This window comes from Petromyzon marinus, chromosome 1 (genome assembly GCF_048934315.1).
Source record: "Petromyzon marinus isolate PM22_M1 ecotype Great Lakes invasive population chromosome 1, UKy_Petmar_22M1.pri1.0, whole genome shotgun sequence".
NCBI lineage: Eukaryota > Metazoa > Chordata > Hyperoartia > Petromyzontiformes > Petromyzontidae > Petromyzon > Petromyzon marinus.
The window spans coordinates 8,343,838-8,356,260 of record NC_133667.1 but is presented as its reverse complement, the minus strand read 5'-3'; the positions used below and the strand labels follow the sequence as shown (position 1 = coordinate 8,356,260).

At 50.6% G+C, this 12,423-nt stretch overlaps 1 protein-coding gene across 3 annotated transcripts in view; it reads left to right on the top strand.

Annotated features, from left to right (window-relative positions):
• LOC116943054 (coronin-1C-like) overlaps window positions 1-12,423 on the top strand; it is a 100,579-nt gene that overhangs the window by 59,689 nt on the left and 28,467 nt on the right. For all 3 annotated transcript variants that reach the window (XM_076059690.1, XM_076059689.1, XM_032955697.2), the window contains exons 3-4: window positions 5,193-5,315; window positions 9,948-10,077. In XM_076059690.1, coding sequence (XP_075915805.1) covers window positions 5,193-5,315; window positions 9,948-10,077 — 253 coding nt within the window. The remainder of the gene's footprint in view (window positions 1-5,192; window positions 5,316-9,947; window positions 10,078-12,423) is intronic.

The window sequence follows — 12,423 nt, the reverse complement described above, 5'->3', positions numbered from 1 at the left end:
TGGTGGTGTTGACGGTGTGATTGTTGATGGTGGTGTTGATGGTGGTGTTGATGGTGGTGTTGATGGTGGTGGTGGTGGTGGTGTTGATGGTGTGATTGATGATGGTGGTGGTGTTGATGGTGGTGTTGATGGTGGTGTTGATGGTGTTATGGTTGATGATGGTGTTGAAGGTGGTGTTGACGGTGGTGTTGACGGTGATGTTGATGGTGGTGTTGAAGGTGGTGTTGATGGTGGTGTTGATAGTGTTATTGTTGAAGGTGGTGTTGACGGTGGTGTTGATGGTGGTGTTGATGATGTCACTGTTGATGGTGGTGTTGATGGTGGTGTTGATGGTGTTATTGTTGAAGGTGGTGTTGACGGTGGTGTTGATGGTGGTGTTGATGGTGGTGTTGATGGTGGTGTTGATTGTGGTGTTGATGGTGGTGTTGGCGGTGTCACTGTTGATGGTGGTGTTGATGGTGTTATTGATGGTGGTGTTGATGGTGTTATTGTTGACGGTGGTGTTGATGGTGGTGTTGATGGTGTTATTGATGGTGGTGTTGATGGTGTTATTGTTGACGGTGGTGTTGACGGTGGTGTTGATGGTGGTGTTGAAGGTGGTGTTGATGGTGGTGTTGATGGTGGTGTTGATGGTGTTATTGATGGTGGTGTTGATGGTGTTATTGTTGACGGTCGTGTTGATGGTGGTGTTGATGGTGGTGTTGACAGTGGTGTTGATGGTGTGATTGTTGATGGTGGTGTTGATGATGGTGGTGGTGTTGATGGTGGTGTTGATGGTGGTGTTGATGGTGGTGTTGACGGTAGTGTTGATGGTGGTGTTGACGGTGGTGTTGATGGTGTGATTGTTGATGGTGCTTGTTGATGATGGTAGTGGTGGTGTTGATGGTGGTGTTGATGGTGGTGTTGATGGTGGTGTTGATGGTGTTGTTAATGGTGGTGTTGATGGTAGTGTTGACGGTTGTGTTGATGGTCGTGTTGATGGTGGTGTTGATGGTGTTATTGTTGATGGTGGTGTTGATAGTGGTGTTGATGGTGGTGTTGACGGTGTGATTATTGATGGTGGTGTTGATGGTGGTGTTGATGGTGGTGTTGACGGTGTGATTGTTGATGGTGGTGTTGATGTTGTTGATGGTGGTGTTGATGGTGGTGTTGACGGTGGTGTTGATGGTGGTGTTGACGGTGGTGTTGATGGTGTGATTGTTGATGGTGGTGTTGATGATGGTGGTGGTGGTGTTGATGGTGGTGTTGATGGTGGTGTTGATGGTGGTGTTGATGGTGGTGTTGATGGTGGTGTTGATGGTGTGATTATTAATGGTGGTGTTGACGGTTGTGTTGATGGTAGTGTTGATGGTGGTGTTGATGGTGTTATTGTTGATGGTGGTGTTGATAGTGGTGTTTATGGTGGTGTTTACGGTGTGATTGTTGATGGTGGTGTTGATGGTGGTGTTGATGGTGGTGTTGACGGTGTGATTGTTGATGGTGGTGTTGATGGTGGTGTTGATGGTGTTATTGATGGTGGTGTTGATGGTGTTATTGTTGACGGTGGTGTTGACGGTGGTGTTGATGGTGGTGTTGAAGGTGGTGTTGATGGTGGTGTTGATGGTGGTGTTGATGGTGTTATTGATGGTGGTGTTGATGGTGTTATTGTTGACGGTCGTGTTGATGGTGGTGTTGATGGTGGTGTTGACAGTGGTGTTGATGGTGTGATTGTTGATGGTGGTGTTGATGATGGTGGTGGTGTTGATGGTGGTGTTGATGGTGGTGTTGATGGTGGTGTTGACGGTAGTGTTGATCGTGGTGTTGACGGTGGTGTTGATGGTGTGATTGTTGATGGTGGTGTTGATGATGGTAGTGGTGGTGTTGATGGTGGTGTTGATGGTGGTGTTGATGGTGGTGTTGATGGTGTTGTTAATGGTGGTGTTGATGGTAGTGTTGACGGTTGTGTTGATGGTCGTGTTGATGGTGGTGTTGATGGTGTTATTGTTGATGGTGGTGTTGATAGTGGTGTTGATGGTGGTGTTGACGGTGTGATTATTGATGGTGGTGTTGATGGTAGTGTTGACGGTTGTGTTGATGGTCGTGTTGATGGTGGTGTTGATGGTGTTATTGTTGATGGTGGTGTTGATAGTGGTGTTGATGGTGGTGTTGACGGTGTGATTATTGATGGTGGTGTTGACGGTGGTGTTGATGGTGGTGTTGACGGTGGTGTTGATGGTGTGATTGTTGATGGTGGTGTTGATGATGGTGGTGTTGATGGTGGTGTTGATGGTGGTGTTGATGGTGGTGTTGATGGTGGTGTTAATGGTGGTGTTGATGGTAGTGTTGAAAGTTGTGTTGATGGTCGTGTTGATGGTGGTGTTGATGGTGTTATTGTTGATGGTGGTGTTGATAGTGGTGTTGATGGTGGTGTTGACGGTGTGATTATTGATGGTGGTGTTGATGGTAGTGTTGACGGTTGTGTTGATGGTCGTGTTGATGGTGGTGTTGATGGTGTTATTGTTGATGGTGGTGTTGATAGTGGTGTTGATGGTGGTGTTGACGGTGTGATTATTGATGGTGGTGTTGACGGTGGTGTTGATGGTGGTGTTGACGGTGGTGTTGATGGTGTGATTGTTGATGGTGGTGTTGATGATGGTGATGGTGGTGTTGATGGTGGTGTTGATGGTGGTGTTGATGGTGGTGTTGATGGTGGTGTTAATGGTGGTGTTGAAGGTGGTGTTGATGGTCTGATTATTATTGGTGGTGTTGACGGTTGTGTTGATGGTCGTGTTGATGGTGGTGTTGATGGTGTTATTGTTGATGGTGGTGTTGATAGTGGTGTTGATGGTGGTGTTGACGGTGTGATTGTTGATGGTGGTGTTGATGGTGGTGTTGACGGTGTGATTGTTGATGGTGGTGTTGATGGTGGTGTTGATGGTGGTGGTGGTGTTGATGGTGTAATTGATGATGGTGGTGTTGATGGTGGTGTTGATGGTGGTGTTGACGGTGTGATTATTGATGGTGGTGTTGATGGTAGTGTTGACGGTTGTGTTGATGGTCGTGTTGATGGTGGTGTTGATGGTGTTATTGTTGATGGTGGTGTTGATAGTGGTGTTGATGGTGGTGTTGACGCTGTGATTATTGATGGTGGTGTTGACGGTGGTGTTGATGGTGGTGTTGACGGTGGTGTTGATGGTGTGATTGTTGATGGTGGTGTTGATGATGGTGATGGTGGTGTTGATGGTGGTGTTGATGGTGGTGTTGATGGTGGTGTTGATGGTGGTGTTAATGGTGGTGTTGAAGGTGGTGTTGATGGTCTGATTATTATTGGTGGTGTTGACGGTTGTGTTGATGGTCGTGTTGATGGTGGTGTTGATGGTGTTATTGTTGATAGTGGTGTTGATTGTGGTGTTGATGGTGGTGTTGATGGTGGTGTTGACTGTGGTGTTGATGGTGTGATTGTTGATGGTGGTGTTGATGATGGTGGTGTTGATGGTGGTGTTGATGGTGGTGTTGATGGTGGTGTTGATGGTGGTGTTAATGGTGGTGTTGATGGTGGTGTTGATGGTCTGATTGCTAATGGTGGTGTTGACGGTTGTGTTGATGGTCGTGTTGATGGTGGTGTTGAAGGTGTTATTGTTGATGTTGGTGTTGATAGTGGTGTTGATGGTGGTGTTGATGGTGTGATTGTTGATGGTGGTGTTGATGGTGGTGTTGATGGTGGTGTTCATGGTGGTGTTGATGGTGGTGGTGTTGTTGATGGTGTGATTGATGATGGTGGTGGTGTTGATGGTGGTGTTGATGGTGGTGTTGATGGTGGTGTTGATGGTGGTGTTGATGGTATTATTGTTGATGATGGTATTGAAGGTGGTGTTGACGGTGGTGTTGACGGTGGTGTTGATATTGGTGTTGAAGGTGGTGTTGATGGTGGTGTTGATAGTGTTATTGTTGAAGGTGGTGTTGACGGTGGTGTTGATGGTGGTGTTGATGATGTCACTGTTGATGGTGGTGTTGATGGTGTTATTGTTGAAGGTGGTGTTGACGGTGGTGTTGATGGTGGTGTTGATGGTGGTGTTGATGGTGGTGTTGAAGGTGGTGTTGACGGTGGTTTTGATGGTGGTGTTGAAGGTGGTGTTGATGGTGGTGTTGATGGTGGTGTTGATGGTGGTGTTGGCGGTGTCACTGTTGATGGTGGTGTTGATGGTGTTATTGATGGTGGTGTTGATGGTGTTATTGTTGACGGTGGTGTTGATGGTGGTGTTGATGGTGTTATTGATGGTGGTGTTGATGGTGTTATTGTTGACGGTGGTGTTGACGGTGGTGTTGATGGTGGTGTTGAAGGTGGTGTTGATGGTGGTGTTGATGGTGGTGTTGATGGTGTTATTGATGGTGGTGTTGATGGTGTTATTGTTGACGGTGGTTTTGACGGTGGTGTTGAAGGTGGTGTTGACGGTGGTGTTGACGGTGGTGTTGAAGGTGGTGTTGATGGTGGTGTTGATGGTGGTGTTGATGGTGTTATTGTTGACGGTGGTGTTGACGGTGGTGTTGAAGGTGGTGTTGACGGTGGTGTTGAAGGTGGTGTTGATGGTTGTGTTGACGGTGGTGTTGACGGTGGTGTTGACGGTGGTGTTGGACGGTGGTGTTGATGGTGGTGTTGAAGGTGGTGTTGATGGTGTTATTGATGGTGGGTGTTGATGGTGTTATTGTTGACGGTGGTGTTGACGGTGGTGTTGAAGGTGGTGTTGACGGTGGTGTTGAAGGTGGTGTTGATGGTGGTGTTGATGGTGGTGTTGACGGTGGTGTTGACGGTGGTGTTGACGGTGGTGTTGGACGGTGGTGTTGATGGTGGTGTTGAAGGTGGTGTTGATGGTGGTGTTGATGGTGGTGTTGATGGTGGTGTTGAAGGTGGTGTTGATGGTGGTGTTGATGGTGGTGTTGATGGTGGTGTTGACGGTGGTGTTGACGGTGGTGTTGACGGTGGTGTTGATGGTGGTGTTGATGGTGGTGTTGATGGTGTTATTGTTGATGGTGGTGTTGATGGTGGTTTTGATGGTGGTGGTGTTGGCGGTGGTGTTGATGGTGGTGTTGATGGTGGTTTTGATGGTGGTGGTGGTGGTGTTGGCGGTGGTGTTGATGGTGGTGTTGATGGTGGTTTTGATGGTGGTGTTGATGGTGGTGGTGTTGGCGGTGGCCATCCCCCGCGTGTCCCACAGACGGGGCGCGTGGACAAGTCGAACCCCACCGTGTGCGGCCACACGGCACCCGTCCTCGACATCGCCTGGTGCCCGCACGATGACAACGTCATCGCCAGCGGCTCCGAGGACTGCACCGTCATGGTGACGATGGCGGCGACGATGACGACGACTATGGCGGTCATACGGGGCGGCGATCCATTTATAGACACCCCACTAAAATAGTAGGATAAAAATAGATTAAGGACCCGGATGAGGGAGCTCTTTCACGCGAGAGCTGAGCTTTTGTTAACGCCTGATGATGATGATGGTGGTGGTGGTGGTTGCGAGCTCCAGTGAAATGTCGTACAAATTTGTCAAGAGTTTGCTTGATTTTACACATTTTTGAGCCACCGATTTCACGACACTCAATCAGCTGTTGAGAAGGGTCGTTCGAAGTGGGGTATCTGTAAACGGGTCACTGTACAGGCAGACCTCGCTGAGCACTCACGATGCGTTCCTGGAGAAGTGAGCGCTATATCGAATCGGCGCTCAAAAGGGGCATTATGCCACTGTACATATGGGGATGCGTTTTCCGACAGCGATATTTCTTTCACATGAGCATTGCATGAAGGATACATTGGGGGTATCGTCAATCGCGCAAATAATAATAATAATACAGATGCTAAACATTATTTCAGACATACAAATGATATTTTATGATAACACCAGTAAGTATCTTCTTTGGTTCTTTCGGTAAGGTCACGTAGAATGAGAATAAAATAATAATAAAATAACACAATAAAATTCTCACGACGTTTCGGCCACAACGCAAGCCGCCGTCTTCAGGTGAAAGGTACAGAACTGTCGGGACGACGGAGCTTCAAATGATTTTACACATTTTTTTTACCGTACTTACTCGTGCATTCTTCTGTACTCCTAACAAGGCAGCAGTAGGAGATGGGATTGGAGATGCGGCGCTCCCAGATGTGGTTCTTTGTGATGCCCTCAGTCCTAAATGTCTGTGGCGAGGTTTCTTGTAGGTGGAGCCGGAGACTCTATCCTGGTCTTGTGAGTTCTCACCTGGCTACGACGTTCCGTGACAAAACCAAAAAACACGAGAAAAATAATTTTAAAAATTCGATTTAAAGCTTTCGTGACTGCAAGGATTCATCTTCTTTGGTTCTTTCGGTAAAGTCACGTAGAATGAGAATAAAATAATACATTTATCAAATAAAATAACACAGACTGTCTCAGACAGTCTCGTCCCTTCAACTGATGAAGGCCACTTGTGTTGTGGCCGAAACGTCGTGAGAATTTTATTGTGTTATTGAGACAGTCTCGTCCCTTCACCTGATGAAGGCCACTTGTGTTGTGGCCGAAACGTCGTCAGAATTTTTTTGTGTTATTTTATTATGTTAATTTATTATTTTATTCTCATTCTACGTGACTTTACCGAAAGAACCAAAGAAGAGATTTTTTTTTATATCGTGACTAAGATATCGTCATAATCGAATTGTGAGGGGCGCGATCTGATTGGCTCAGAGCGTACGTCGGTCTCATTGGCTGAGCGAACGATGGGGGCGGGCACGTTTCGTCGTGTTCTCGCTCGGAAGCACTTCCCGAGACGCCGTATTTTGACGTGATATTTCTAGCGCCGTAACGAATCGGCGTTCTACGGGGCCGCTCTAAGCGAGGTCTGCCTGTACCACTACTATTTCTAACACCTATGCATGGTTTTTGTCAAGCACCTTTTCATTACGTCTCAAGGGTCATCCACCACATCGTTTAGAATCAACATGGGTTGGGAGAATTTGCCCGCTATATATATTTCCACGCGATAAGCCACTTCGTCGGGCTACTATTTGTTGTCAGGTCGCTTCAGGAAAAATAGCTAAGTGGGCCTTACCCGGTAAAATAAATATAGTTTAATAGTTTAGTTAACCATGATAAATTCACCGCTGGTGTTAAGCGCTCCCCCCCCCCTCCAAGCCATCGAGCACTTGCACGTCAAATTATTTAATCGCTCAGTCTCCACAGGCGACGTAATTTGGGACACGTTTTCCTCCTTTGGCTACCAATATGCGTGACCAGTCTCGTCAATGTGTGGTGCAATCTACGATGGTGTGACTCACCGTGGTGTGGTGCGTGGGAGCAGGTGTGACTCACCGTGGTATGGTGCGTGGGAGCAGGTGTGACTCACTGTGGTGTGGTGCATGGGAGCAGGTGTGACTCACTGTGGTGTGATGCATGGGAACAGGTGTGACTCACTGTGGTGTGATGCGTGGGAGCAGGTGTGACTCACCGTGGTGTGGTGCGTGGGAGCAGGTGTGACTCACTGTGGTGTGGTGCATGGGAGCAGGTGTGACTCATTGTGGTGTGGTGCGTGGGAGCAGGTGTGACTCATTGTGGTGTGGTGCGTGGGAGCAGGTGTGACTCACTGTGGGGTGGTGCGTGGGACCAGGTGTGGCTCAGCGTGGTGTGGTGCGTGGGACCAGGTGTGGCTCACTGTGGTGTGGTGCGTGGGAGCAGGTGTGACTCACTGTGGTGTGGTGCGTGGGAGCAGGTGTGACTCACCGTGGTGTGGTGCGTGGGAGCAGGTGTGACTCACTGTGGTGTGGTGCGTGGGAGCAGGTGTGACTCACTGTGGTGTGGTGCGTGGGAGCAGGTGTGACTCATTGTGGTGTGGTGCGTGGGAGCAGGTGTGACTCACTGTGGTGTGGTGCGTGGGACCAGGTGTGCCTCAGCGTGGTGTGGTGCGTGGGAGCAGGTGTGACTCACTGTGGTGTGGTGCGTGGGACCAGGTGTGGCTCACCGTGGTGTGGTGCGTGGGAGCAGGTGTGACTCACTGTGGTGTGGTGCGTGGGAGCAGGTGTGACTCACTGTGGTGTGGTGCGTGGGAGCAGGTGTGACTCATTGTGGTGTGGTGCGTGGGAGCAGGTGTGACTCACTGTGGTATGGTGCGTGGGAGCAGGTGTGACTCACTGTGGTGTGGTGCGTGGGAGCAGGTGTGACTCATTTTGGTGTGGTGCGTGGGAGCAGGTGTGACTCACTGTGGTATGGTGCGTGGGAGCAGGTGTGACTCACCGTGGTGTGGTGCGTGGGAGCAGGTGTGACTCAGCATGGTATGGTGCGTGGGAGCAGGTGTGACTCATTTTGGTGTGGTGCGTGGGAGCAGGTGTGACTTACTGTGGTGTGGTGCGTGGGAGCAGGTGTGACTCACTGTGGTGTGGTGCGTGGGAGCAGGTGTGAATCACTGTGGTATGGTGCGTGGGAGCAGGTGTGACTCACTGTGGGGTGGTGCGTGGGAGCAGGTGTGACTCACTGGGGTGTGGTGCGTGGGAGCAGGTGTGACTCATTGTGGTGTGGTGCGTGGGAGCAGGTGTGGCTCAGCGTGGTGTGGTGCGTGGGACCAGGTGTGGCTCACTGTGGTGTGGTGCGTGGGAGCAGGTGTGACTCACTGTGGTGTGGTGCGTGGGAGCAGGTGTGGCTCACTGTGGTGTGGTGCGTGGGAGCAGGTGTGACTCACCGTGGTGTGGTGCGTGGGAGCAGGTGTGACTCACTGTGGTGTGGTGCGTGGGAGCAGGTGTGACTCACTGTGGTGTGGTGCGTGGGAGCAGGTGTGACTCATTGTGGTGTGGTGCGTGGGAGCAGGTGTGACTCACTGTGGTGTGGTGCGTGGGACCAGGTGTGCCTCAGCGTGGTGTGATGCGTGGGAGCAGGTGTGACTCACTGTGGTGTGGTGCGTGGGACCAGGTGTGGCTCACCGTGGTGTGGTGCGTGGGAGCAGGTGTGACTCACTGTGGTGTGGTGCGTGGGAGCAGGTGTGACTCACTGTGGTGTGGTGCGTGGGAGCAGGTGTGACTCATTGTGGTGTGGTGCGTGGGAGCAGGTGTGACTCACTGTGGTATGGTGCGTGGGAGCAGGTGTGACTCACTGTGGTGTGGTGCGTGGGAGCAGGTGTGACTCATTTTGGTGTGGTGCGTGGGAGCAGGTGTGACTCACTGTGGTATGGTGCGTGGGAGCAGGTGTGACTCACCGTGGTGTGGTGCGTGGGAGCAGGTGTGACTCAGCATGGTATGGTGCGTGGGAGCAGGTGTGACTCATTTTGGAGCAGGTGTGACTTACTGTGGTGTGGTGCGTGGGAGCAGGTGTGACTCACTGTGGTGTGGTGCGTGGGAGCAGGTGTGAATCACTGTGGTATGGTGCGTGGGAGCAGGTGTGACTCACTGTGGGGTGGTGCGTGGGAGCAGGTGTGACTCACTGGGGTGTGGTGCGTGGGAGCAGGTGTGACTCATTGTGGTGTGGTGCGTGGGAGCAGGTGTGGCTCAGCGTGGTGTGGTGCGTGGGACCAGGTGTGGCTCACTGTGGTGTGGTGCGTGGGAGCAGGTGTGACTCACTGTCGTGTGGTGCGTGGGAGCAGGTGTGGCTCACTGTGGTGTGGTGCATGGGAGCAGGTGTGACTCACCGTGGTATGGTGCGTGGGAGCAGGTGTGACTCACTGTGGTGTGGTGCGTGGGAGCAGGTGTGACTCATTGTGGTGTGGTGCGTGGGAGCAGGTGTTACTCATTGTGGTATGGTGCGTGGGAGCAGGTGTGACTCACCGTGGTGTGGTGCGTGGGAGCAGATGTGACTCACTGTGGTGTGATGCGTGGGAACAAGTGTTACTCATTGTGGTATGGTGCGTGGGAGCAGGTGTGACTCACCGTGGTGTGGTGCGTGGGAACAAGTGTTACTCATTGTGGTATGGTGCGTGGGAGCAGGTGTGACTCACCGTGGTATGGTGCGTGGGAGCAGGTGTGGCAGATCCCTGACGCGGGGCTTTACCGCCCCATGACGGAGCCGGTCGTGTGCCTGGAGGGGCACTCACGGCGCGTGGGCATCGTGGCCTGGCACCCGACGGCTCGCAACATCCTCATGAGTGCAGGTGCTTCAGCACTGCCATCATCAAACACCGCCTATCGCCATCAGTATCACGAGCAGCAACTGTCATCGGCAGCACTGCCATCATCAACATCGCCATCAACGTCACTGCCATCAGCATCACTCTCATCAGCAGCACTGTCATCAGCTTTATTGGCATCATCAGCCATGAACTATCCACTGCTGGATGAAGCCACCCCCCACCCCCCCAAGTTGTCTTCGATTCTCATGGTGTCACAATGCAACAAGCTCCTGCACACGAGGTGATGTCTTCGCTCCATCTCCATGGGGGACGTGTTTTTGCCCGAGTTCCCCCATTTATCTGTCTTTCTGCTGCTAGTCTGCCGAAAACCACTTACTCTAACTTGTGTTGTGTTGTGGATGAATGTCAACATTGAATGTGTTACTGTGATCAGTGTCATTATCATCAACAGTGTCATTATCATGACCCAGACCAAGATCAACTTCGTCAAGAGCATCATATTCGAGTCCTGGTGCCGTGTGACTCCGTGATGAAAATGATCGAATCAAAGAGGGGATCTATGTGGTTTTATTTTTAAATGTATGTTCATGTATCTATGCATGTGCTTGTATGTATAAGTGCGTGCACGTTTAAGTTTGTATGCGTATGTATTTGCTTGTATGTTTATGTCGATCTTGTTACGTGCTTTATGTGTTTGTATGTATATCTTTGTATATTCTTGTGTGTGTTTGTGTGTATGTATGTTTTTGTGTGTATGTACATATGTGTTTGTGTGTATGTGCGGGAGCGGTCGTGTAGCGGTTAGCGCGCTGCGCTATGAACCTGCAGACCCGGGTTCGATTCCCGCTCACGGCCAACACCGGTGGCGATTATCTAAACCGGTCCCGGGCCTCCTCTAGGTCGACTCAGCCTCAAATGAGTACCCGGTGCGATGTGTAAGCGTCGCCGCTAGGGAGACAAAGGCGGCCGGGCGTTGTGTTGGCCACCCACCCCCTCGTGTGCCGTTACCGGCCTTCGTAGGTGCTCGCTAACAGCACTTGCCCCTGCAGTCTGTTACAGGCTACACGGGGGGTCTTTGTCTTTGTGTGTGTGGCCTCAACGTGTACCTGACATGGCACGGGCGTCATGGTGACATCACCGCCACTTGGTGGCGAATGGCGGCTGTTGTTGTGGAGCGGTAGTGTAGCGGTTAGCGCACACTGCGTTACGAACCTGCAGTGCCCGAGTTCGATTCCCGCTCGCGCCCAATACCGGTGACGATTATCTGAACCGGCCCTGGGCCTCCCGTGGGTCGACTCAGCCTAAAATGAGTATCTTGCATGTTGTGTAAACGTCACCATGGTGCACTTTCCCAAACAGTCTGTAAATGCTAGACGGGGGATGAATGACTTTGATGTGAGTTCCTCTGCCCGGCAGGTGATACTACGTTGCTTGGATCGTGCAGCCCGATGCCTATACCACGCACATTTCTGTTTGGCCAGATAGAGGGGTTTAACGGGTGCAAGTAAGGGGCTAGAGAATATATGGGCTGATGTTCATGAGGATATGGAGCTGAGTGGACTTGCCCAAAACTGGTACCTGGGAGTGTCAAAATTGACCTCTGTGGAGGAGGCTCATGAAGGGTGCTACTAAGGCAGTCGAAGACAGTCGCCCTCCAACAACAGTGGGATGTGCGGAGGAGCGACGCTCTCAACAATGAACACAGTGCACCAGGCGACTAAAAAAACGCAGCAAATTGGCACAGCGGGGAGCACACAAGGTGGTGCATCCGCTAGTCATTTCAGTCATTTGACCCATAACACGTGGCTCTGTTTTGTGACCTGTCAGCGAGCACTTCGACACCTCACATGGCCTCAAGGTGCACCGAGCCTGGCACGAAGCGGCGCCGTTGGTAACGTCACAGCCACTTTGCGGTCGAATGGCGGCTGCGGCTGCTGCTGTTATTGTGTTGTTGTTATTGTGTTGTTGTTGTGTTGTGTTGCTGTGTTGTTGTGTTGTCGTTGTGTTGTTGTTGTGTTATTGTGTTGTTGTTGTGTTGTTGTTGTGTTGTTGTTGCCGCGTGTGTACGTAAACGGTTCATCAGGACCAAAACCTCACGCCATAAAAACAGTTTCTTCCCATCTGCTGCTGGCCTGTTAAACAAGGCCAAGGGCTTACACTGTTTTTAACATTTTATCTACATAATGACACCTTGCCGATATTAACTATGTTAACCTATTTGTATTTTTTATATTTAAATTATATCTTAAAGCTATTTTATATTCGATATTTATTCAATTTTATATACTTCAGCCCCTTGGTGTTAGACTGTTAACCCTTATTATAGTAAGACTTGTTTAAAACTTATTTAAGATTTTAGATTCCTAT